Genomic DNA, 26,728 nt, shown 5'->3' on the forward strand with positions numbered 1-26,728 from the left:
GTAAGCGCTCAATAAATGCCATTGATTGATGGAATGTGTCTGATATATCGTTATATATCCCCCCAGCCCCACAGCACTTAAGTGTATATCCGTTATTTCATTTACTTGTATTGATGTCTGTCTCCCTCCTTCTAGACTGTGAGCTCGTTGTGGGCAAGGATTGTCACTGTTTATTGTTGTACTGTACTTTCCCAAGCTCTTAGTACAGTGTTCTGCACACAGTAAGAGCTTAATAAATACGATTGAATGAATGGATGAATGAATGTATTATACTTTCCCAAACAGTTCTGTGCTCTGCACAAAGTAAGCCCTCAATAAATTCACTTCATTAATATTCCCTAGATACCCAAAGATCACAGTATCTGCCCTTAAATTCTGCAGCAGCTATTAAAGCATTCAGATATTTTTGCTGAGGTCCATATTGATCTCTTATTAGCAGAGAGGTGTGTAGTAATGGACTTTAATCAATCAATTAGTAGTATTTATTGAGTGGTTACTGTGTGCAGAGCACTTTGGGAGAGCACAGTGTAACAGAGTTGGAAGACAAGTCCCCTGCCCCAAATGCTGTTAACACATAATTTTCACTTAACTTGAGTGTGGGTGGGCTTTCCAGCATTTCACTTAGAGACACTTAGTTCCTTTTTGAGGAAACATATCCACCAACTCTGTTAAATTGTACTCTTTCAAGGGCGTAGTACGGTGGTCTCCACACAGTGCTCAGTAAATTCCATTGATTGGTTGATTGCTTAAATTTAAACTGTTAAATGTTTTTGATTCTGTCTCCTCCTTTAAAGTGGAAGATCCTCAAGGGTAGGCATCATGCCTAAGGTCATTCATTTTTTCCAGAGTTCCCCAAGCCACTTTTACTATGTTCTCTACAAAATGCGGATTTAAAAAATAATTGAGACTGAAGATGATGATAATATTATTTCTTGATGTTGAGTGTCTCAGGGAGAGTTACTTTTTATTTAGGGTCCCTATTTGGATAATGTGGTTATTGAACTGACGGACGTTAGTACAGAACACATAATGATAATGGTGTTTACAATGTGCTAAGCACTGGAATATATACATTCATTCAATAAATCATATTTACTGAGTGATTACTATGTGCAGGACATCATACTAAGCACTTGGGAGTGTACAACACAACAATATAACAGGCATGATTCCGATGGGAAGCTCCTTGTGAGCATCCTGCGAGATGCAATGTGGCTGAGAGGCAGTGTTGCTCAGTGGAAAGAGCATGGGCTTGGGAGTCAGAGGTCATGGGTTCTAATCCTGGCTCCACCCTAGTCGGCTGTGTGACTTTGGGCAAGTCACTTAACTTCTCTGTACCTCAGTTCCCTCATCAGTAAAATGGGGATTAAGATTGTGAGCCCCACGTGGGACAACCTTGTATCACCTTGTATCCCCCCAGCACTTAGAACAGTGCTTTGCACATAGGAAGCGCTTAACAAATACCATTATTATTATTATTATTGTGAGTGGAGAACCTGTCTAGCAACTCTGTTATACTGTATTCTCTCAAGCACTTAGTGAAGTGCTGTGTTCAAACTAAGCGCTCAATAAATACCACTGATTGATCCCGGATAATTGATCAAAGAGGTAGGGAGAGAAGCTCCATGGTGAATAGATTGATATTTCCAGAAAGCAACGGAGCCTGACTTGTGTATTTATTAAACACTTCCAGGAACTATAAAAGGCATGATTTCTGTGCTTGTGGTGCTTACACAGCTGAATAAATATCCTTTGCAATATACATCAGTGTTTAATAATCACATTTACATTCTAAGGTGCATACCTAGTTACAATTTTGGAAAACAAACTCTGAAAGTGTGATAGCTGGATGGTAATAGTATTTGTTGTTGAGCGCTACTATGAGAAGCAGTGTGGCCCAATAGAGAGAGCCTGGGAGTCAGAAAGATCTGGGTTCTAATCCCAGCTCCGCCACTCATTGGCTGTGTGACCTTGGGCAAGTCAATTCACTTCTCTGGGCCTCTCTGTTCCCTCATCTGGAAAATGGGGATTCAAAATGACTATGATCACATAAGGCAGCCAGACCCTCTTGCCAGAATAGGAGAGCATGGAGGAGTCATGTAGAATTTTGGGGTGATCGGACTCTGGAGTGGTTGCAGCATTTGTGTGAGAAGCAGCGTGGTTTAGTGGAAAGAGCACGGCCTAGGGAGTCAGAGGTCATGGGTTCTAATCCCGCTCCGCCACTTATCAGCAGTGTGCCTTTGGGCAAGTCACTTAACTGCTCTGTGCCTCAGTTACCTCATCTGTAAAATGGGGATTAAGACTGTGGGCCCCACATGGGACACCCTGATCACCTTGTATTTCCCCCAGTGCTTAGAACAGTGCTTGGCACATAGTAAGTGCTTAACAAATGCCATCATTATTATTGAGAAGCCGCGTGGCTCAGTGGAAAGAGCAAGGGCTTGGGAGTCGGAGGTCATGGGTTCAGTGCCCGGCTCTGCCACTTGTCAGCTGTGTGACTTTGGGCAAATCACTTAACTTCTCTGTGCCTCAGTTACCTCATCTGTAAAATGGGGATTAAGACTGTGAGCCCCACGAGGGACAACCTGATCACCTTGTAGCCTCCCCAGCGCTTAACAAATGCCATCATCATCATCATCATATGTACGGAATCTCAGGGAAGCAACACCTTTGAGGGGGGAGGGAGAAGCTAAGTAGGCCTTATGGGCATGAAGCAGAAAGGCAGTACAGCCTAGTGGATAGAGGACAGGCCTTGGAGTCCGAAAGACCTGGGTTCTAGTCCCGGCTCCGCCACTCATCTACCATGTGACCTTGGACAAGTCTCCTCACTTCCGTGTGCTTCAGTTACCTCATCTGTAAATTGGAGATTAAGATTGTGAGCTCCATGTGGGATGGGGATTGTGTCTAACTGGATTAGCTTGTAGCTACCCCAGCACTTAGTATGGTGCCTGAAACATAGTAAGCGCTAAACACCATAAAGAAAAAGAACTGAAAATCCAACCACTGAGTTGACTTTTATAAAGCTAAGAGCTGCTCCATGGGAAGGACTTGGGCTTTAGAGATTCCAAAGGGACCTGGAAAGAGAACCTTTCTTTTCATTCAGTCAGTCAGTCAGTCAGTTGTATTTATTGAGCACTCACTATGTGTGAAGCACTATACTAAGTGCTTAGGAGTACACCAGTAAACCAACACATTCCCTGCCCAAACCAAGCTTATGGTCTAGAGAGGGAGACCGACATCAGTAGAAATAAATAAATTACAGACATGTACATAAGTGCTATGGGGCTGGGAGGAGAGATGAATAAAGGGACCAAGTCAGGGTGACGCAGAAAGGAGGGGGAGGAGAGGAAATCAATCAATCATATGTATTGAGCGCTTACTGTGTGCAGAGCACTGTACTAAGCGCTTGGGAAGTACAAGTTGGCAACATATAGAGACAGTCCCTACCCAACAGTGGGCTCACAGTCTAAAAGGTGGGCTCACAGTCTAAAAGACTGTCTAAAAGACAGGAAAGGAAGGCTTAGTCAGGGAAGGCCTGCTGGAGGAGATTTGGTGAGATGAGAAGCAGTGTGGCTCAGTGGAAAGAGCACGGGCTTTGGAGTCAGAGGTCATGAGTTCAAATCCCAGCTCCATCAATTGTCAGCTGCGTGACTTTGGGCAACTCACTTAACTTCTCTGTGCCTGTTACCTCATCTGTAAAATGGGGTTAAGACTGTGAGCCCCCCGTGGGACAACCTGATCATCACCTTATAACCACCTCAGCACTTAGAACAGTGCTTTATTAATGGCTTAATAAATGCCATTATTATTATTATTATTATTATCATTATTATTATTATTATTATTATTATGTGCCTTCAATGAGGCTTTGAAGTGGGGGAGAATAATTTTCTGTCAGATATGAGGAGGGAGAGTGTTCCAGGCCAGAGGCAGGATGTGGGCCAGAGGTCAGCAGTGAGATAGATGAGATGGAGGTCCAGTGAGAAAGTTAGTATTAGAGGAGCAAATTGTATGGGCTGGGGTGTAGGAGGAGACTAGTGAGGTGAAGTAGGGTGGTCCTACAGCACTCTTAGCACATAGTGGAGAACGATGCCAATTTCGCCAAGCCAAGTGCTTAACTTAACATATCCAAGGGTCATTTGTTTTTCTCCTTCATCTCTACCTCTTAAGTCTTCCCTTCCCTTTTCTCCCCATGGTTCTGGCCAAAGAAGAGGGCCTTATACGTCTACAAAACTAGGGTAATCCCTTCTTTTCTGCTTGGTCTCATTCAGAACGTTTTACCTGAAGTTGATCCTCTTTCTTCAATTCATCGATCAGCCAATACAGTGGTCTAAACTGCTAAGCTACTGACTCTGCCGAATGCCTTGGACTATGGAAGGAATCGAGTCTTAGGGTATTAATGTAGTGCTTTTTAAAGAGAGCAATGGAACCTTGTTTACAAATCTCATGTAACAGCTAAAGCCAACATGAGCTGCAATCAATTTTAGTCTGCTTAGCCAGCCATTTTTGGACCATCTCAAAATAGAAAAAGGCTCTAACATATCGGCGTTTTGAATCATAAAAGTAAGAAAGAAGAAAGCTGTGTTGAAGGGGATACATTTGCAATAGTGTGCATTTCAGTCAAGTCTGTGATAGCAAGATTACCTCCTAACAACTTAAACAAAAAACAGATCTCTTTGAACATCTTTGCTTGGTCTCTGCATAATCATGAAAGATTTTGGACAGCTGAGCTGAAGGTTAAGTGGCAAAGACTTCTGGGCCACTAGCTGTTGGAGTTTGGGCAAGTGTCTGGTGGCAAGGGTGCCCTCATAATGTCTTTCTGGATCTCAGTGCTTAGTAGAAGCAGTATGGCCTAGTGGAAAGAGCCCAGTTCTGGGAGACAGAAGGACCAGGGTTCTAATCCCAGCTCTGCCACATATCTGCTGCATGACCTTGGGCAAGTCTGTTCACTTTTCTGAGCCTCACTTACCTCATCTGTAAAATGGGGATTAAGATTTTGAGTCCCATGTAGGACAGGGACTCTGTCCTCCCTGATTACCTTGTGTCTACCCCAGTGCATAGAACAGTGCTTGGCACATAGTAAGTTCTTAACAAATACCACAATTATTATTATTAGTATTGTTATGATATTGTACCCTCCCAATTGCTTAGTACAGGGTGCCAGAGGTCATGGGTCCTAATCCCAGCTCCGCCACTTGTCAGCTATGTGACTTTGGGCAAGTCACTTAACTTCTCTGTGCCTGTTACCTCATCTGTAAAATGGGGATTAAGACTGTGAGCCCCCCGTGGGACAACCTGCTCACCTTGTATCCCCCCCCCAGTGCTTAGAACAGTGCTTCACACGTAGTAAGCGCCTAACAAATGCCATCATTATTATTAATACAGTGCTCTGCACACAGTAAGCACTCAATAAATGCCAGTGCTGGATTGATCGAGAAGGAGAATCAAATTTAACAGTAGCCAGAGTACATTGGGTAGGGACCGTCTCTATATGTTGCCAACTTGTACTTCCCAAGCGCTTAGTACGGTGCTCTGCACACAAGTAAGCGCTCAATAAATATGATTGAATGAATTAAAGGACAAGAGCTAGAGATGTGAAGGTTTTATCTCCTGTTGAGCACATTCTGTCAAATAAAATGAATACCGAGAAACCTAAGTAATCCCAGACCCATAAACAAGCAGAACGAGAGTGAGCCTGGGTTATTTTTCAACAAAAACGTTCCGGCCATGTTTCCCCCCCACCTCAAGAATCTCCAGTGGTTGCCCTTCCACCTCCACATCAAACAGAAACTCCTCTAATGCCAATCTTCTCAATGTACCTCGATCTCCACCTTGCCGCCGACCTCTCGCCCACGTCCTCCCTCTGGCCTGGAACAGGGGCCCTCCCTCTTCATATCTGACAGACAATTACTACCCCTCCCATCCCCTTTCAAAGCCTCATTGAAGGCACATCTCCTCCAAGAGGCCTTCCCTGACTGAGCCCTCTTTTCCTTTTCTTCCCCTTCCTCTGCTTCACCCTGACTTGCTCCCTTTAAGCTCTGCCCCCATCTCAACCCCACACCACGTACGTGAATATCTGTAATGTATTTATTTCTATTAATGTCTGTCTCCTCCTCTAGACCATAAGCTCGTCTTGCTCAGGGAATAATAATAATAATAATAATGATGACGGTATTTGTTAAGCGCTTACTATGTGCAAAGCACTGTTCTAAGCGCTGGGGGATACAAGGTGATCAGGTTGTCCCACGGGGGACTCACAATCTTAATCCCCATTTTCCAGATGAGGGAACTGAGGCCCAGAGAAGTGAGGTGACTTGCCCAAAGTCACACAGCTGACAAGTGGCGGAGCCGGGATTTGAACTCATGACCTCTGACTCCAAAGCCCATGCTCTTTCCACTGAGCCATGCTGCTTCTCTACACAGTAAGAGCTCAATCAACACCACCGTCTGATTGAAATATGATTGATAGGGCTCTCCGTTTTTAAAGACATTCATTCAATCAACGGTATTTATTAAGCGCTTATTCTGTGTAGAGCACTGTTGTAAGCTCTTGGGAGTATACAATGCAACGGAATTAGCAGATACATGCCCTGCCCATAAAGAGCTTCCATTCTATTCATTCATTCATTCATGGCACTCTCCCAAGTGCTTAGTTTAGTGTTCTTCATACAGTAAGCTCTCAATAAATACAATTGACTGACTAAAAGATTTACAATGCTCACACTTTTGCTTCATGTCTTTAGTATACAAATATAAATGTTTGTGGATTGCATCTTTTCACTTACTCTGACAACATAATATTGGTCACCTCTTTTTTTTTCCAAAATCAATCAATGCTATTTATTGAGTGCTTACAATATGCAGAGCACTGTACCAGGCACTTCAAAAAACACGGGTGCCCCAACTGGTAGTTTTCTGATCGAAATCCCCAAGGCCGAAGAGCCTCTATTTAAATTTCCGGTCCCTGGAAATATAAGCACTCCAACAGAAGCATATTTTGTCTAGCGAAATCGGTGTCTTAGAAACCAAACCATTTGCACCCGGTGATGTTTGCAGACAAATACTCAAAAGCTTATTCCTTGCGGCAGAGGAGCCGTGAGTTGACTGTAACCATGTTGGGTTGTTAGGAGTGAATCTGACAAGCTTTCTGTGAGAGCAAACTGCTGAAGAGCAAAGAAGGTCGTCAAAGTAGCCAACAAGCTTTCTTTTCATTTGGAAGGGTTCCAGTAAAGTCAAGCACAGTGGGAATGGGTACCTGATGAGGCTAATGCTTCTTTACTTGCACAGAAGTTTAGATCGGTGGTACTTATTGGGTTCTTACTGTGTGGAGGACACTGTAATGATCTCTTGGGAGAGGAAAGAACAATACAGTTGTTAGACATGCCCACAAGGTGTTTACAGACTAGAGAAGCCCTGTGGCGTAGTGGAAAGAGAACGGGCCTGGCAATCGGGAACCCGGGTTCTAATCCGGGCTTCACCTTTTGTCTGCTGTGTGAACTTGGGCAAGTCACTTAACTTCTCGGTGCTTCAGTTTCCCTATCTGTAAACTGGGGATTACGTCCTACACCCTCTTATTTAGACTGTGAGTCCCATGTGGGTCAGGGACTGTGCCCAACCTGATTATCTTGTATCTACCCCAGCAATTTCCCTCTCAGGATGACACCGGGAGAGTTTCCAGTACTCTACCGGTCTCAGCTACAGGAGGGAGAGTCAAGCAGAGGCCTACCCATTCCATTTTTATCTTGGGCAGTGGCTAGCAAGTGGAAAGTGATCTGCAACAAGTCAAAACTCCCCTGTGCTGGTGCTGGGCAGCAGTGGCCTGGGAGAGAGTCAAGGGAGGAGACTCCAGTTTGCTGTGTAGAAGGCAATGATAGACCGCTTCTGTATTTTTACCACAAAAACTCTATGGATACACTACCGCAACGATCGCAGATGGAGGTGGGCCATTCTGGGAGACATGTGCCCATGGGGTTGCTATGGGTCAGAAAACGACTCAACAACATAAGACAGGACCCCAGCAATTAGTACAATGCTTGGTACATAGTACCCAAGTGCCGCAGTTCTTAGTTATTATTAGAGGGGTAGAGTTTGTCTGGAGTCCTAGGGCAATCATTTAAATTTCAGGAGAAAGAGAGAATTATGTCATACTTTTAGTGCCTGCCAACACTCACCGTGACTAGTTTTCCTAGTTTATAGTCCTTGAATCTCAACCCTGGCATTCCTGCTGCTTCTTTCTAAAGTTCACATTTCTTCGTCTCCCTTTCAGAGCCTTTCTTTGATATCTTCTGCCCTCATTTGCTCTTCCATCTCCGGCGTAGACTTATGTGGGCCAAAATTTTCCTCCTCTCTGCTCTCTCTGGGTCCCATTCCTTACTTTGTGCTTTCTTTCATGCTTCACCTTTGGTTGCAACAGCTTGTCAGCTAGCATAGGGAAGGGCCCCCTTACCTTCTTCCAAAAGTTCCTCTTTCCTTAGAAGCACTTCAGCCCTAATTAGCCATATTCACGCTGTGTTTTGTGCTGTTCTCTGTGCCCTGTATTTTCCCACTTGGGGTGAGTGCCTGTTCTTTGTCCAAGCACAGTTTCCTTTATTGCCCCGTACTATTTATATTAACAGTAGTTTCCCCCTACGAGGCCTCATTAACATTACCTCACTAATTTTCACTACTTCCTAGGGAATAATACAGGTAAATTACTCAGGTTTTATTGAAGATAGAGCTGCAGGTGGTTCCCCGCAGGTTTTTCAACGTTTCGACCCACGATCCGTTTATCGGGCAAAGTCCTCCAAGATGAGCGGATAAAGCGCCTCAGTACCTCGTCGACTCCTCCGTTGTCTCGGTGGCTTTAACCATGGTAGTCACCGGCCAACCTCAAGGAGGTGGGATGTTCCAGAGATCCGGGCTCCAAACTCTCCCAGGATGGCTTAAGACAAGCAGCGTGGCTCAGTGGAAAGAGCCTGGGCTTGGGAGTCAGGGGTCGTGGGCTCTAATCCCAGCTCTGCCACTTGTCAGCTGTGTGACTTTGGGCAAGTCACTTAACTTCTCTGAGCCTCAGTTACCTCATCTGTAAAATGGGGATGAAGACTGTGAGCCCCACGTGGGACAACCTGATCACCTTATATCCCTCCCCGGCACTTAGAACAGTGCTTCACACATAGTAAGCTCTTAACAAATAATAATAATAATGATGATGGCATTTATTAAGCACTTACTATGTGCAAAGCACTGTTCTAAGCACTGGGGAGGTTACAATAATAATAATACTAATGATGGCATTTATTAAGCGCTTACTATGTGCAAAGCACTGTTCTAAGCACCGGGGAGGTTACAAGGTGATCAGGTTGTCCCACAGGGGGCTCACAGTCTTAATCCCCATTTTACAGATGAGGTAACTGAGGCACAGGGTGATCAGGTTGTCCCACAGGGGGCTCACAGTCTTAGTCCCCATTTTACAGATGAGGTAACTGAGGCACAGAGAAGTTAAGTGACTTGCCTAAACTCACACAGCTGACAATTGGCAGAGTCAGCATTTGAACCCATGACCTCTGACTCCAAAGCCCGGGCTCTTTCCCCTGAGCCACACTGCTTCTCTATACCATCAAATATCATCATTATTATTATCCCCCCCACCGATTAATCGATTGATCGACATAATCCCTACCATAGCCCCTCCCCTCCCACCGACCTCCTCTGCCTCCTGGAGGGCCGGGGGTTATGTAGGGGAATGCCCTGGGTGGACTTGACCCCTCTCGAGGAGCCAGAACAGAGCCATTTCAGTATTTCCTCCGCCTCCTCCGTGGCCAGGACGGCAGAGGTGGGCCGTGACACAGCAGCATACAAGTGATAGAGGCAGGATTAGAACCCACAACCCTCCCAGGCCCGTGCTCTATCCACTACAGCATGCCGCTTCTCAGTGGGGCTGCTCAGCTTGTCTTGGTGGTTTGGAGATGAAAGATCATTTTTCTCTTTCCTGCTTCCATTATGCTTTTGCTTCAATGACAACAAAATTCTACAGGCAGAATAAACAGCCAGCCAGCTGAATAGCTTTTCAATTAGGTAGATCCTGAGATTTTTTAAAAAACAGCACTCCACATACTAATAATAATAATAATGATAATGGCATTTGTTAAAGACTTACTATGTGAGAAGCACCCCAAAGCAGCCACCATTTGGGTTCCTGATCTAAATCACCCCAGGACTTACAGTAGAGTAAACCATGTTACAATGAGTTAATTCATTTAATAAGATCATTGAAGAGGTTGGAGCTTTTTGGTACAAGGTAGTAAAAGAATAATGATAATATTGTAATAGAAACAGCTTAGTGCCCACAATTTCTTTAATGCTGAATGTGCTTTCTAGATCCTCCCTTCATTCAGTCGTATTTATCAAGCGCTTACATGTGCAGGGCACTGTACTAAGCACTTGGGAAAGTACAGTACAGCAATGAAGAGAGATCATCCCTGCCCACAACGAGCTCACAGTCTAGAGATTTTGCTCTTCGGCATTTCAAGAATCATGACCTGATGAAGTGGTTTTTGTTTTTTTTATGGTATTAGTTAAGTGTGCCAGGCTCTGTACTACACGCTGGGATAGATACAAGTTAATCAGGTTGGACACAGTTCCTGTCCCTTATAGGGGTCACAGTCTCAATCCCCATTTTCCCGACGAGGTAAATGAGGCCCAGAGAAGTGAAGTGATTTGCCCGAGGTCACACAGCAGACAAATGGTGGAGCTGGGATGAGAACCGGGGTCCTTCTGACTCTTAGGCCTGTGCTCTAGCCACTAGGCCACACTACATCTCCGTGTTTGATTTGGGTATGCGTGAATGCCCCCTTGGAATTTAGGCAGCCCATTCAGTTAGAGAAATAATGAGGCCTTCAAATAGCTCACTGCCTCCAGAAAGCCTTCCCTGAGATTGCAAGCTCCCTGAGGGCAGGGATTGTGTTGATCTACTCCATTGAACTCAGTGCTCTGCCCACTGTACCTGCTCAGTAAATACCACTGATTGATGGATGGATGGATTAATTTACCACACTCTAGTCTCTTCACCCCCTCTCAGTGTGGCACCTGGAGAGTTTCCAGTACTCTACCACTCTCGGCTATGGGAGGGAGAGTCAAACAGAGGCCTATCCATTCCATTCCTAGCTTGGCCATGGCTAGCGAGGGGAAGGCAATCTGCTACAAATCAAAACTCCCCTATGCTGGGCAACTGCGGCATGGGAGTCAAGGGTGGAGACTCCAAGTTTACTGCGTGGAAGGAGGCAATGGTCAACTGCTTCTGGATTTTTACTAAGAAAACTCTCTAAATTCACTACCAGAATGACTGCAGATGGAGGGGGGCGGTCTGGGAGAGATGTGTCCATGGTGTCGCTATGGGTTAGGGTTAGAGACGACTTGGAGGCATAAGATAAAACAAGCCTCTTCAGGCCAACACCACTGGTATTAGAGAAACCTCAGCGCATGTGATGAAAAATTCTTTTAGTGGTATTTATTAAGCCATTTCTGTGTGTTCTAAGCACTGGGGTAGATGGAAGTTAGAGAAGCAACATGTCCTAGCAGATAGACCTCAATCCTGGGAGTCTGAAGGACCTGAATTCTAATCCCTGCTCCGCCACTTGTCTGCTGTGTGACCTTGGGCATGTTACTTCACTTCTCTGGGCCTCTGTTCCCTCATCTGGAAAATGGGGATTAAGATGGTGAGCCCCACGTGAGACGTGAATTGGGTCCACCCTTATTAGCTTGTGTCTACCCCAGTGCTTAGAACAGTGCCTGGCACATAGTAAGTGCTGAAGAAATTCCATATGAAAAAATAAAACAAAGAAAGGTTTAATCGGGTTGAACACAGTCCCTGTTCCACTTGGGGCCCAGGGTCTAATTTTGGATGTATGCCTAAAAGGTTCATTTAGGAAATGTTTTTGCCTTTACTATGCTCTCCAAAAAGGATGGAGTTAGAGGAAGGGTATTTTTCTTAATGATCTCACAGCACTTGTGAACATATCCGCAACTTATTTATTTATATTAACATCTGTGTCCCACTATGGGAAGGGAACATGTTTCCCAACTCTATTGTAGTCTACTCTCCCTGGTGCTTAGTACAGTCTTCTTACAGTCCTCTACAATCCTTTCTTGACTAAGCCCTCCTTTCCTCTTCTTCCACTTCCTTCTACGTCGTCCTGACTTGCTCTCTTTATTCATCCCTTCTTCCAGCCCAACAGCACTTATGTATATATCTGTAACTTATTTATTAATATTAATGTCTGTTTCTCCCTCTAGACAGGAAGCTCCTCACCATTGGCTTTAAAACAGTCCATCACCTTGCCCCCTCCTGCCTCACCTCGCTACCCTCCTACAACCCAGGCTGCACACTTTGCTCCTCTGATTCCAAGCTTCTCAATATACCTTGATCTCGTCTGCCTCGCCACCGACCCCTCGTCCACATCCTGCCTCTGGCCTGGAACACCCTCCCTCCTCATATCCGACAGACAAAATTACTCTCTTCTCCCCCTTCAAAGTGTTATTGAAAGCACATCTCCTCCAAGAAGACTTCCCTAACTAAAGCCCTCATCTCTTCCCCCACTCTCTTCTGCATCACCCAGACTTGCTGTATTTATTCATCCCCCCCTCAGCCCCACAGCACTTATGTCCATATCTGTAATTTTATTTATTTATAGTAATGTCTGTCTCCCCCTCTAGACTCACTGTGAGTGAGGAATGTGTCTGTTTCTTGTTATATTGTACCCTCCCAAACAGTAGAACGCTTTTCACTCAGTAAGCACGCAATAAATACGATCACCTAAGTGACTGCATTCAGTAAGTGCTCAATTAATTTGGCTTATAGATTGATTAGCTATTCATTCAATTTTATTATTGAGCGCTTTCTGTGTGCAGCACTGTACTAAGCGCTTGGAAAGTACAAGCAACATGGCTCAGTGGAAAAAGAATGGGCTTGGGAGTCAGAGGTCAAGGGTTCTAATCCTAGATCCGCCACTTGTCAGCTGTGTGACTTTGGGCAGGTCATTTAACTTCTCTGTGCCTCAGTTACCTCATCTGTATAATGGGGATTAAGACTGTGAGCCCCACGTGGGACAAACTAATTACCTTGTATCCCCCTCCCAGTGCTTTGAACAGTGCTTGGGACAGAGTAAGCGCTTAACAGATACCATTATTACTATTATTACAATTCAGCAATAATGATTTTGGTTTCTGCAGGTGTAAAGTGCTAATGCCAGCCTACTTCCTCATTAACCTGGAAGACCTCATCAATCAGAAAAGATAATTTCCTCTCCCCTCCGCTCACGCTTCTGCCACATTGGACTCAGCGCCCTCCACCCGCATTGGCCTTCGGACACAGGGAGGAACCATGGCCGATCTGTCCAATGACCAAAACCTGATGAAGGGCCCCAGGTGTTCAGTATGCTCCGTAACCACCTGCCTCTGCCACAAGAAAGCCCTCCCCTACTCGGTCACCTCCGTGGTGGAGACGTCAGCCACGTCGAGTCCTTCCAGCTCCGAGAAGAGCGGGCCCGGCTCCAACGAGGCCACGTTGAAAGAGTGCGTCCGCAGCCAGGAATCCATCATGTTCGAGACCGAGGAGCGATTCCCTCCTCAGCCTTCACCTTCTCGCTCCTTGTGTTCCAAGACGAAGGAGCAGCTTTCCACAGGGGCGGAGGTGAGCGGTGACCCGATAAGGGGCAGCGACCGGGATTTGGTTTTGCCATTATGGGACTTCCAGACCGTAAGCTTGTTGCGAGCAGGGAACGTGTCTGCTAATTCATTCGATCGTATTTATTGGGCGCTTACTATGTGCAGAGCACTGGACTAAGCGCTTGGAAAGTACAGTGCATCAACAGAGAGAGAAAATCCCTACCCAACAATGGACTCACAGTCTAGAGGGGGGGAGACACAGTCTAGAAGGGGGGAGATTCAATCAGCGCTCTCTCCCAAGCTCTTAGGACAGTGCTTTGCACATAGCAAGCACTTGTCGAGTCCAACAAAAAAAGATCAAGTGGCAGCAACACAGCACAAGGGGTTTTTTATTGTAATATTAATGCATATCTGTATGCGTGAGGAGAGAGAGAATCCATTGCCCTAAAAGTGGGCTCAACCGTAACCCCGAAAGGTGGGAGAAGGAGCTAATTCTCATCCATGGTGAGTGTGCTGTTCCTTCACATGAACAACAGAATCCAATAATGATAATAATGATAATTGTGGTATTTGTTAAGTGCTTACTATGTGCCTAGGCACTGTACTAAGCGCTGGGGTGGACACAAGCAAATCGGGTTAGACGCAGTCCCTGTCCCACGCGGGGCTCACAGTCTCAATCCCCATTTTATAGATGAGGGAAGTGAGGTGCAGAGAAGTGAAGTGACTTGCCCAAGGTCACCCAGCAGACAATCTATTTGTTTTGTTTTGTTGTCTTTCTCCCCCTTCTAGACTGTGAGCCCATTGTTGGGTAGGGACCATCTCTATATGTTGCCGTCTTGTACTTCCCAAGTGCTTAGTACAGTGCTCTGCACACAGTAAGTGCTCAATAAATACGATTGAATGAATGAATGAATGAATGAAAAGTGGAGGAGTCAAAATTAGAACCCGTGACTTTCAGGGTTCCGGGTTCTATCCACAAAGTCCCTCTGTTATGGCACCGGTTTTCATAACTGACGTCAGGGTGTGGCTGAAATTGACAACAGGGGAGGGGTGTGGCTGAGGCATGATTTAGGAAAACAAGGTAGATTAATGTAAAATGGAGATTGAAAATAAAATGGAGTAAGGCTGGTTTAGAGTTGCTTTCCACACTGTCAGTAAAAACTATTGATGGCCTGACTTCTGAACAGGAATCAATCAGTGCTATTGATTCCTCTGGGTTGGAAACTCGTTGTGGGCAGGGAATGTGTCTACCAATTCTGTTATTTTGTTATTCAGTTCCCTCATCTGTAAAATGGGGGTTAAGACCGTGAGCCCCATGTGGGACAACCTGATTACCTTGCATCTACCCCAGCTCTTAGAGCATAGTAAGCACTTAACAAATACCACTGTTATTATTATTATTTTGTGTTCTCCCTTGTACTCAGTTCAGTGCCTTGCATACAGTAAAAATCCTTTCTGATCTCCCAACCTCCTGTCTCACCCCACTTCAGTCCATACTTCACTCTGCTGCCCAGATTATCTCTGTACAGAAATGCTCTGGACCTGTCACTCCCCTCCTCAAAAATCTCCAGTGGTTGCCTGTCAACCTGCAAATCAAGCAAAAACTCCTCACTCAGCTTCAAGGCCGTCCATCCCCTCGCCCGCTCCTACTTCCCCTCCTTTTTCTCCTTCTCCAGCCCAGCCCGCACCCTCCGCTCCTCTGCTGCTAACCTCCTCACCGGGCCTCATTCTCGCCTGTCCCGTCGTCGACCCCCGGCCCACGTCCTTCCCCTGGCCTGGAATGCCCTCCCTCCACACATCCGCCAAGCTAGCTCTCTTCCTCCCTTCAAAGCCCTACTGAGAGCTCACCTCCTCCAGGAGGCCTTCCCAGACTGAGCTCCCCCTTTTCCTCTGCTCCTCCTCCCCTCCCCATCGTCCCCACTCCCACCCTCTGCTCTACCCCCTCCCCGCCCCATAACACTTGTGTATATATATATACATGTTTATTATTCCATTTATTTTATTAATGATGTGTATATATCTATAATTTTGTGTCTTTATATTGATGCCATTGATGCCCGTCTACTTGTTTTGTTCTGTTGTCTGTCTCCCTCTTCTAGACTGTGAGCCCGCTGTTGGACAGGGATTGTCCCTGTTTGTTGCCAAATTGTACTTTCCAAGTGCTTAGTACAGTGCTCTGCACACAGTAAGCGCTCAATAAATACCATTGAATGAATGAATTGAATGAATGAATAAACAATAAATATGACTGATCGCTCTGCTCATAATAAGCGCTCCATAAATACCATTGATTCGCTCATTCAATCATATTAATTGAGCGCTTATTGTGTGCAGTGCCCTTTACTAAGCCCTTGGGAGAGTACAATACACCAATAAACAGACACACTCCCTGCCCACAAGGAGCATTGTTTGATTTTCCAACGATTATGCCAAGCACTGTACTAAGCACTGGGGTAGATATACGATAATCAGGTCAGACACCATCACTGAGCCTCTTATTCCTTTGTGCATGGGTCAAATCCTTGCCCCACCAAGTGATTTTCTGATTATATTGAGCAGCAGTGGGGCCTCGTAGATAGAGCACTGACCCGGGAATCAGAAGGTCGTGGGTTTTAATGCTGCTCTGCCATTGTGTCTGCTGTGTGACCTTGGGCAAGTGACTTCACTTGTCTGTACTTCAGCTCCCATCAGTAAAACAGGGATTAAGACTGTGAGCCCCATGCGGGACAGGGACTGTGTCCAACCTGATTAGCTTTTATAATATAATATTTAATATAACATAACATAATATAATATATTATTATTATAATATAATATATTATTATATATAATAATGATGGCATTTATTAAGTGCTTACCATGTGCAAAGCACTGTTCTAAGCACTGGGGAGGTTACAAGGTGATCAGCTTGTCCCACGTGGGGCTCACAGTCTTAATCCTCATTTTACAGATGAGGTAACTGAGGCACAGAGAAGTTAAGTGACTTGCCCAAAGTCACACTGCTGACAACTGGCAGAGCCTGGATTTGAACCCATGACCTCTGACTCCAAAGCCTGTGCTCTTTCCACTGAGCCACAGTACTTTTTTTTATCTACCTCAGCGCTTAGTACAGAGCCTGGCACGTAGAAGGCGCTGAACAAATACCATAGAAAAAAAGGGTGATGACTTGAAATTAAAAGCCAAGCCTGTTTGGTGACTTGGAGGCTACTTTTATAATCAAAAGTGGGCGGGAATTGGGGACAGCAGTAATGATGGTAAGGGGAGGTTTGGGTGGGAAGGAGGAGCAGCAGCATGGCTCAATGGAACGAGCACGAGCTTTGGAGTCAGAAGTCATGGGTTTACATCCCCGCTCCACCAATTGTCAGCTGTGTGACTTCGGGCAAGTCACTTAACTTCTCTGGGCCTCAGTGACTTCACCTGTAAAATGGGGATGAAGACTGTGAGCCCCATGTGGGACAACCTGATCATCTTGTAACCTCCCGAGCGCTTAGAACAGTGTTTTGCACATAGGCCCACTGTTGGGTAGGGACTGTCTCTATATGTTGCCAATTTGTACTTCCCAAGCGCTTAGTACAGTGCTCTGCACATAGTAAGCGCTCAGTAAATATGATTGATGATGATAGTAAGCACTTAATAAATGCCATTAAAAGAAAAAAAGAGGAGGAGGAGGGTGGAGCCTAGAAGTATTCCCAGGGTGGCTCTGGCTTAGTTTTTTATCAGTGGGACTCAAGAAGTACCACAGTCCATGGTTTAGTAACTAGAGCACCAGTCTGGGAGTCAGAAGGTCATGGGTTCTAAAGGTTTTGGGCAAGTCACTTCACTTCTCTGTGCCCTGGTTACCTCATCAGCAAAATAGGGATTAAGACTGTGAGCCCCATGTGGGACAAGGACTGCGTCCAACCTGATTACCTTGTATAATAATGATGGTATTAAGCGCTTACTATGTGCCACGCACTGTTCTAAACACTGGGGTAGATACAAGGTAATCAGGCGGTCCCACTTGGGGCTCACAGTCTTAATCCCCATTTTACAAATGAGGTAAGTGAGGTACAGAGAAATTAAGTGACTTGCCCAAAGTCACACAGCTGACAAGCGGCTGAGCTGGGATTTGAACCCATGACCTCTGACTCCCAAGCCCGGACTCTTTCCACTGAGCCACGCTGCGTCTCCTCCAGCACTTAGAACAGTGGTTGACATATAGTAAACGCACAACAAATGCTCTAGACTATGAGCTTATTATGGGCAGGGATTGTGTCTGTTGTTGTAATCACCCAAGAGCTTAGTACAATGCTTTGCACACAATAAGTGCTCAATAAATATGATTGAATTAATGTGTGAAATGCCATAAAAAAATCTAAACTGTGTGTGTGGCAGGGGGAGGTCCTTGCTTTAAGGAGGGAAGTTTGTCGAGAAGATGGGAAAATATAATAAGGGTTTTCTGACAACTGATTGAGCTAAGCTCCGAAACCAGAGTTTTCTCGACTTTTTTGGGTTAGGGACACATCGATTCAGAGTGTCTCTGTCTCTGTTTCCAAGGGGCTTGGGAAAATACGCTGCCGGGATTTCAGGCCCAACAAAATTAAATATGGTGAGGTGGCAAAACATCCCAGAATGGAGCAGTGCCTCAAGACCCACTAGTTGAGAAGCAGTACTCAGATAATAATAATGATAGCATTTATTAAGCGCTTACTATGTGCAAAACACTGTTCTAAGCGCTGGGGAGGTTACACAGTGATCAGGTTGTCCCGCGGGGGGCTCACAGTCTTAATCCCCATTTTCCAGATGAGGTAACTGAGGCCCAGAGAAGTTAAGAGACTTGACCAAAGTCACACAGCTGACAAGTGGTGAGGCCAGGATTTGAACCCATGACCTGTGATTCCAAAGCCCAGGCTCTTTCCACTGAGCCACGATGCTTCTCAGATGTTAAATTAACTCTAGGCAGATAGAAAAAAATCTATAGAGCGGTTCCTTATATCACTGGAACTCTAACCTAGGCAATGATTAGGAAACCGAGGTTAAATTCAAATCGAATTCTGATTCAGGATTACAAAAAAAAGCCACCAAAATCAATAAACATGCACAAAATGAATTTGGAGAATCGATTAACTGTTACATCTGTGTATCTACATAGTAAATGTTGTGTTTCAGTTGCTTATTAAAGCTCTCTTTACATATACGATGGGATGTAGCATTGTCTAAATGATTGTATTGCTTTAGGAGTAAAAATATTCATTCTGGTTTAATTTTTTTCTTCCCACTTTTATCCAAAGCCATCAAGAATGACAGAGGTCATAGAGACTTTTAGAAAAATGTCTCAGCAACAGTGGACTCGTGGCAATTGGGCAGAAGGAAAAATTCCTCACACGAGGATGGATGATGGAGCAGCTATTAAAGTAAGAAGCCACTTTGCTCTTTCCTGCGTTTTATAGTGTGTCGTTCCGGAAATAGACATTTGTGTTTTTTTAGATGGCTGCATTACCCTGTCTGATAGACGTCTGCCTGTGCAGCCATCCCTAGGCAGGTCAGCAGTGTGGCCTAGTGGATAGAGCGTGGTCCTAGGAGTCAGAAGGACCTGCATGGTAATCCCGGCTCTGCTACTTTATAATAATAATAATAATAATAATAATAATCATAATAATAATAATAATAATGACATTTATTAGGTGCTTACTATGTGCAAAGCACTGTTCTAAGTGCTGGGGAGGTTACATGGTTCTCAGGTTGTCCCACGAGGGGCTCACAGTCTTCATCCCCATTTTACAGATGCCCGGAGAAGTGAAGTGATTTGCCCAAGGTCACACAGCAGACAAATGGTAGAGCCGGGTTTAGAATGTGTGACCTTCTGATTCCCAGGCCTGTACTCTATCCAGGCCATGCTCCTTCTAGTCTTCCAATACAGTGCTCTGTACGCAATAAGCGCTCAGTAAATACCATTGATTGATTGTTTGATCGGTCGATGTTCTAGCTGAACGGAAATGAATGTGGTCTGGCATCCACTGAAAGATTGGGATGGCGTTTTTCTTCGCCACTGGTAGGTTTATGATGGGCCATAGCGGGTGTGTCTTTGTTAAGAGCTTTACATCCTTTATTGAAGTAATCAAACCTGAGACACTGGGAGCAGGAGCCAACCCTATGCCAATTAAAGAGAGATTGACCTATATTTTTCCTGTTTCCATCAGTAATGTGCACTGTAATAAAGTGCCATTTTTTATATAACATTAACATTGAACCAGAGCCTTATGTTGCTGTCACCGCATCTTGTCTTGGCTTACAGAGATGCTGTATTTGGCGAAATAGAGTATAATGTTCTGTCAAAAAACAATCACGTCCCTGATTCAAATAGACATTTTATTGTGTTCTTCTTAGCCGGATGAAATCTGGCATTGAACTGTTAAATATGGGCTAGGGTATTTCTTTTATTTTAAGGGAAATGACTACATGGATGCAACATTAGAGAACCATGTTTTTTTTTTGTATTTTCACTATGTAAGTATTGGCCACTATTAACTAATAGTTAATTGGTTAACCAATTGGTTAATTGGTTGACCAATAATTGGCAAGTATTAACCAGAGTACTCATTTTTGGGCTTTACTGCTTAACAGTGTAAGGATAGATGTGCACATAACTCCGTGCATTCATTCATTCAAACATATTTATTGAGCGCTTACCGTATGCAGAGCTCTGTAATAAATGAATAATAAATAATAATGGCATTTATTAAGCTCTTACTATGTGCAGAGCACTGTTCGAAGTGCTGAGCACTGTCGGGAAGTGCAATTCAGCAACAAATACCACATGCTTCCTTGAAACCTGTAGTCTTGTCAGAGTGGGCTTGTATATGCTGTGAAGACAAAAAAACAATTTAAAGCTCATGCTGTATAATGTCTACACAACTAAAACCCTTGCAAAAAGGTAATAGCTACATGAGCTCCAAAGTGGATAGGAATTATGATCGTTTGAAAACTAAGTAAATACAATTATTCCATCAAGAGTAACCCTTAATTTGTGACAATCCTAGAGTGAGAGGCGAGGTTAAAAAAAAATCCCTGCTGTTTTGGAAACGATATTCCGAGTTTCCCAAGTTAATATGTGTAAAATATTCTCATAACTGTGCATTATGATTGTTTGGAATTTAATTTCCTTGTTTTCCCAACTTAAAATGTAAAAAGATTGAAGGCTTTTGTTGCCATATACACATTATACAGTGAGCTTGCCTAACCGCTATCACGAAATTAAATGCAACTGTGTTTTTCTTTGGAGTTCTAGACACAATAACCCACATTGACTCAGGCCCTTATTAATTTTCAATGTGTCATAGTTCAACCTCCCTGCCTCCTCTGTTGGCCTTTTCTTCTCTTACAAAGTATTTCTTTCGGGGACATTTTAGATAAAAGTAAGCTCACTGTGGGCAGGGAATGTGTCCACCAAGCTGTATTATACTCTCCCAAGAGCTTAGTATGGTTCTCTGCGCTCAGTAAGCTCTCAACAGATTTCATTGATTGAGTCCCAAAGTTTAAGCTACAATGACGGGAGATCTTCAGATGCTGCAGAGAGCAGCTGAACCCTTGAACTCATTCATTCATTCAGTTTCATTTATTGAGTGCTTACTGTGTGAAGGGCACTGTACTAAGCGCTTGGGAAAGTGCACTTTAACAATGTAACAGACACATTCCCTATTAACAAGGAGCTTACAGTCCAGAGGGGGAAACACACAGATCAATCAATCAATCAATCGTATTTATTGAGTGCTTACTGTGTGCAGAGCACTGTACTAAGCGCTTGGGAAGTACAAGTTGGCAACATATAGATACAGTCCCTACCCAACAGTGGGCTCACAGTCTAGAAGGGGGAGACAGAGAACACAACCAAACGTATTAACAAAATAAAATAAATAGAATAGAAATGTGCAAGTAAAATAAATAAATAAATTTACACCAGGAGACCACTTACCCGGAAAAATGGTCCAGGAAATTGATTTAGACAAATTGCATTTGAGAAGAATTATTCCATAATTTGAACTGTCCCCGTTTTAGATTTGAGCTCTTCTCCCAGCTTCCCAGCATCCAAATCGGTGAGATTTTATAAAATTGCAGTAATCTAAAATAGGTAGACCAGGCTGATTTGTAAGCTCCATTTTTTTTAGGGCATTTGGTAAGCGCTTACTATGTGCCAGGCACTGTTCTAAGCACTGGGTAGAACAAGTTAATCAGGTTGGATGCAGTCCTTGTTCCACATGGGGCTCACAGTCTTAATCCCCATTTTCCAGATGAGGTAACTGAGGCCCGGAGAAGTGAAGTGACTTCCCCAAGGTCACACAGCAGACAAGAGGCCAGGATTAGAACCCAGCTCCTTCTGACTCCCAGGCTCTATCCACTAGGCCACAGTGTTTCTCAGTGGTTCTGTCCTTTACTTTTATCGCTTTCTCCCAAGTGCCTCTTGCACCCAGACATCCTGTAACGCCTGGGGAGGGGGCGTTCTCACAGTAACAACATGGCTCTGCCACTTGCCTGCTTTGTGACCTGGGACAAGTCACTTCACTTCTGTGCCTCAGTTACCTCAACTGGAAGATGGGGAACCACCACATCCCCTAGTCCTATCATCGCGTCAACCACTGTCAGCACTTATGTTTAAAACCGTATACAAATTCCTGCTTTTCCTCACTTTTTAAACTTTTATCAGTTTGTTCATGGTATTTGTTAAGCGTTTACCATGTATCAAACACAGGCATTGGGGTAGGTACAATTTAATCAGGTTGGTCACAATACCCATCTTCACATGTGGCTCACTAAGTAGGAGGGAGAGCAGGTATTGACTCCCCATTTTACAGTTGTGGAAACGGAGGCCTAGAGAAGTGAAGGGACTTACCCAGGGTCACACAGTGGAGCCCAGGATTAATTGTAGCATCTGTTAAGTGCTAATTAGGTGGCGGGCACTGTATTAAGCGCTGGTATCAATACAAGCTAATCGGGTTGCACGCTGCAAGCGCTCAATAAATAGGATTTGACTGACTGATTTGATTATGTTTATTTACCTCAGCTCTGAACAAATACCACAGTTGTTGTGATGATGATGAACGAATGCATTGTAGAATTATAATCTCTAAGACATTTTATAAAACTTACTATTTCATTTTCCTAATGATATTTGTTAAGCTCTTACTATGTGCCAGGCACTGTACTAAGTGATGGTACATTACTTCTCCATGAAACTGTTCATCTGAATGATCATGAAGGGAAAATGCATCAAATCCTTCAAAACTCAGTATTGGTACATTATTAGCTAACGAACTTATTGGGAGCAAATGTGATTAATCAATTCATCCTATTTATTGAGCGCTTATTGTGTGCAGAGCGCTGAGTTAAGCGCTTGGGAGAGTGGTTTTCAAAGATGAATTTCTTTGATTTAGGTAGGTGAGGTGCACTCCCATCAGTAACACCACCACATATGTAAGCTTGTTGTGGGCAGAGAACATATCTGTCAACTCAACTCTGTCGTATTGGACTCTCCCAAGTGCTTAGTACAGTGCTCTGCACACAGTAAGTGCTCAATAAATATCACTGACGATGATGATGGGAGCTGAGCTAGGGAGCTCTATCATCCTGATTTTAACTTTCAACGTAAGTGAGTGTGAGTGCCTGTCAGAGAGAGGATAGATAATTATTTCTCTTTTTTTTTTTAAAGCAATTCTATACTTTCGGTAGAAAACTGGGACAAGGCAATTTTGGAACAGTCATTGAAGTCACACACAAGGAAACGGGCCTGAAGTGGGCAATCAAAAAAGTGAACAAAGAAAAGGTATGTATATGATGTCAGAGTCCCCTTTCTATTATTATTATAAAATGATTGTAATAATAATGAATAATACCTTGATTTTTGTATAGCCCTTTTTTATTTCCAGAGCGCTTTCATACCAGGGAGATCTTATTTTATCCTCATTCTGTGAGAAAGGGAAAAGCAGGCATTATCAACCTCATATTGTAGATGGGGAAACTGATGCCCCCTCTAGTCTGTAAGCTTGCTGTGGGAAGGAAATGTGTCTCCGAACTCTGTTATATTGCACTCTCTCAAGCACATGGTGAGCACTCAATAAATACCATGGATTGATTGTCCGTCAGTCAACTGTATTTATTGAGCACTTACTGTGTAGAGAGCACTGTACGAAGCACTTGGTAGAGTGCAGAGAAGCAGTGTGGCTCAGTGGAAAGAGTCTGGGCTTGGGAGTCAGAGGTCTTGGGTTCAAATCCCAGCTCAGCCGCTTGTCAGCTGTGTGACTTTGGGCAAGTCACTTAACTTCTCTGTGCCTCAGTTACCTCCTATGTAAAATGGGGATTAAGACTGTGGGGCTCCACATGGGTCAACCTGATCACCTTGTATCCTTCCCAGCGCTTAGAACAGTGCTTTGCACATAGTAAGTGCTTAACAAATGACATCATTATTATCATTATTATTATTATACTATAACAATGTAACAGACACATTCCCTGCCCCACAATGAGCTTACAGTTTAGATGGGAAGACAGACATTAATATGAATAAATAAAGACTGTGAGCCCACTGTTGGGTAGGGACCATGTCTATATGTTGCCAACTTGTACTTCCCAAGCTCTTAGTACAGTGCTCTGCACACAGTAAGCGCTCAATAAATGCGATTGAATGAATGAATAAAGTTACAGATACATATGTAAGCGCTGTGGGGCTCGGAGAGGGGATGAATAAAGGGAGCAAATCAGGGCAACGCAGAAGGGAGAGGAAGAAATTTGACTGATTGATTAATAAAGTGAGTTGTCCAGAGTCACAGACTTTATGCCAGGGAAGAGCCGGGACTAGAAGCAAAGGCCTCCTCATGCTCTCTCCACTAGACCACACTGTCCTCTTTTACCGGCCCATTTGGAGATCAATTTTAGAAGTGATAGTCATTAGGAGAGTTGTGCATCATAGGTAGTTTTCAAGAAATAATTATGAGCCCCAACCCTATCAGCCAATTCAGCCTGGCCTGAATTGAACCCAAGAGATGGAGTCTGAAACGTGGCTACTATGAACCACGTAGGCCGTTAGACTGTGAGCCCACTGTTGGGTAGGGACCGTCTCTATATGTTGCCAACTTGTACTTCCCAAGCGCTTAGTACAGTGCTCTGCACACAGTAAGTGCTCAATAAATACGATTGATTAATTGATTGATTGACCAACTTTGTGTGTGTCAAAGAGAAGGGGCTAGCACATGCCTGATGCAGTGCCCATGTGCAATTGTACCCGTGGGCTGCTGGGATTTGTGGTCTCAGAGGGCACAAAGGGCAGGTATTGTTCACAGTGGCTACAGCCCGGGCCTGGGTGTCAGAAGTCATGAGTTCTAATCCTGTCTCCTCCACTCGTCTGCTGTGTGTCCTTGGGCAGGTCACTTCACTTCTCTGTACCTCACTTACCTCACCTACAAAACGGGGATTAAGACTGTGAGTCCTATATGGACCAGGGACTGTATCCAACCCGATTTGCTTGTATCCATCCTAGTGCTTAGTACAGTGCCTGGCACATAGTAAGTGCTTAACAAATACCATTATTATTATCAATTATTATTATTGTTACCAACCCTTTGTGTTATTAATCAATCATATTTATTGAGCGCTTACTGTGTGCAGAGCACTGTACTAAGCGCTTGTGTTATTTTACTATGTAGTACTATTTTACTATGTAGTAAATTAATAAATTATGTTATTTTACTATGTTAGTTTGTGTTACTAACCCTATGTGTTATTCTCTCCCAAGTGCTGAGTACAGTGCTCTGCACACAGTAAGCACTCAACAGTTGCCATTGATTGAAAGGGACTTACCTGTCATCTTCAATCAATGGTATTTAATGAGCACTTATTCAGTCGTATTTATTAAGCACACTTGTTGTGTGCAGAGTACTGTAGTAACCACTCGGGAGAGTTCAGTACCACAGAACTAGTAGACCCATTCCCTGCCCATAGTGATCTTACAGTCTAGAGAGGGAGACAGACATTAATATAGAGAAATAATTTATAATATATAATTTATAGACCAATCAGTCAATCCATGGTGTTTATTGAGCACTTACTGTGTGCCCAGCACTGTATTAAGCACTTGGGAGAGTACAATATAACAGCATAACAGACACATTCCCTTCCCACACATAAGTGCTGTGGGGTTGAGAGTGGGGTGACTCTCAAGTGCCCAAAGGTCACAGATCCAAGAGCATAAACAATGCTGAAGTGAGAGGAGCCTCGAACCAAAAAGTTGTTTCTGCTCTGTCGTGGTAACAATGCTCTTGAAGAACACCAGGTCTGGGGAGATTGTGTTATAGTAATCATTGATTTTGTCGGTTAGAGCATAGAAGGTTTGAAAACACCACCATGCCGGCAGTTTGGGTACACATTTCTTTACTGTCAGTATGTTCACCCCCTAGCAGAATATTTGCACCATTGTTATCTAACTGTACTAAATACTGAAAAGTTTCAAAACTTTACAGTAGAGAAGCATCACGGCCTAGTGATTAGATCCTGGGCCTGGGAGTCTGAAGGACCTGAGTTCTAATCCTAACTCCTCCACTTGTCTGCTGTGTGGCCTTGGGCAAGTCTGTGAACTTCTCTGTGTCTCAGTTACCTCTTCCATAAAGTGGGGATTAAGACTTTGAGCCCCATGTAGGACAGGGACTGTGTCCAACCCAATTTGCTTGTATCCACCCCCAACCCTTAGTACAGTGCCTGGCCCATTGTAAGCACTTAACAATTACTACAGTTATTATTGTTATTATTATCAGTGATAATACAATGGCAAAGAATCACAAAAGTCTCCTACGGTGTCATACAAGGAGGCAGAAGCTGGGAAGTGTAGAAGCTTTTCACTTTGACCAGTGCTACTGGTAGGTTGACGGCTGTTTCTTCTTATATTGAATCTACCTGGGCCAAATTTTGGATCATTTTCTACCCATTACCAGCTAGTGTTGGGAAAACGCCACCCCCTTAATACTTTCCTTGTGTGAGATGCAAATTATGGAACAAAAACCTGTGGTACTGCAGAAATGACTGCTTTTACAAATGGAAAATGGAGGGCTTTCCCTCAGCCATTAAA

At 44.1% G+C, this 26,728-nt stretch overlaps 1 protein-coding gene across 3 annotated transcripts in view; it reads left to right on the forward strand.

Moving 5' to 3' along the window:
* The window catches only part of STK33 (serine/threonine kinase 33), a 167,873-nt gene that overhangs the window by 77,856 nt on the left and 63,289 nt on the right, over positions 1-26,728 (forward strand). For 2 of the 3 annotated variants that reach the window (XM_038764275.1, XM_038764276.1), the window contains 3 exons: positions 13,207-13,666; positions 18,912-19,034; positions 23,324-23,437. In XM_038764275.1, the coding sequence (XP_038620203.1) occupies positions 13,358-13,666; positions 18,912-19,034; positions 23,324-23,437 (546 nt within the window). In that variant the 5' untranslated portion in view covers positions 13,207-13,357. Of the gene's footprint in view, positions 1-8,817; positions 8,837-13,206; positions 13,667-18,911; positions 19,035-23,323; positions 23,438-26,728 lie in introns of those variants that run through there. The other variant, XM_038764277.1, reaches the window with a different exon arrangement.

Source organism: Tachyglossus aculeatus, chromosome 22 (genome assembly GCF_015852505.1).
Source record: "Tachyglossus aculeatus isolate mTacAcu1 chromosome 22, mTacAcu1.pri, whole genome shotgun sequence".
NCBI classification, from domain to species: Eukaryota; Metazoa; Chordata; class Mammalia; order Monotremata; family Tachyglossidae; genus Tachyglossus; species Tachyglossus aculeatus.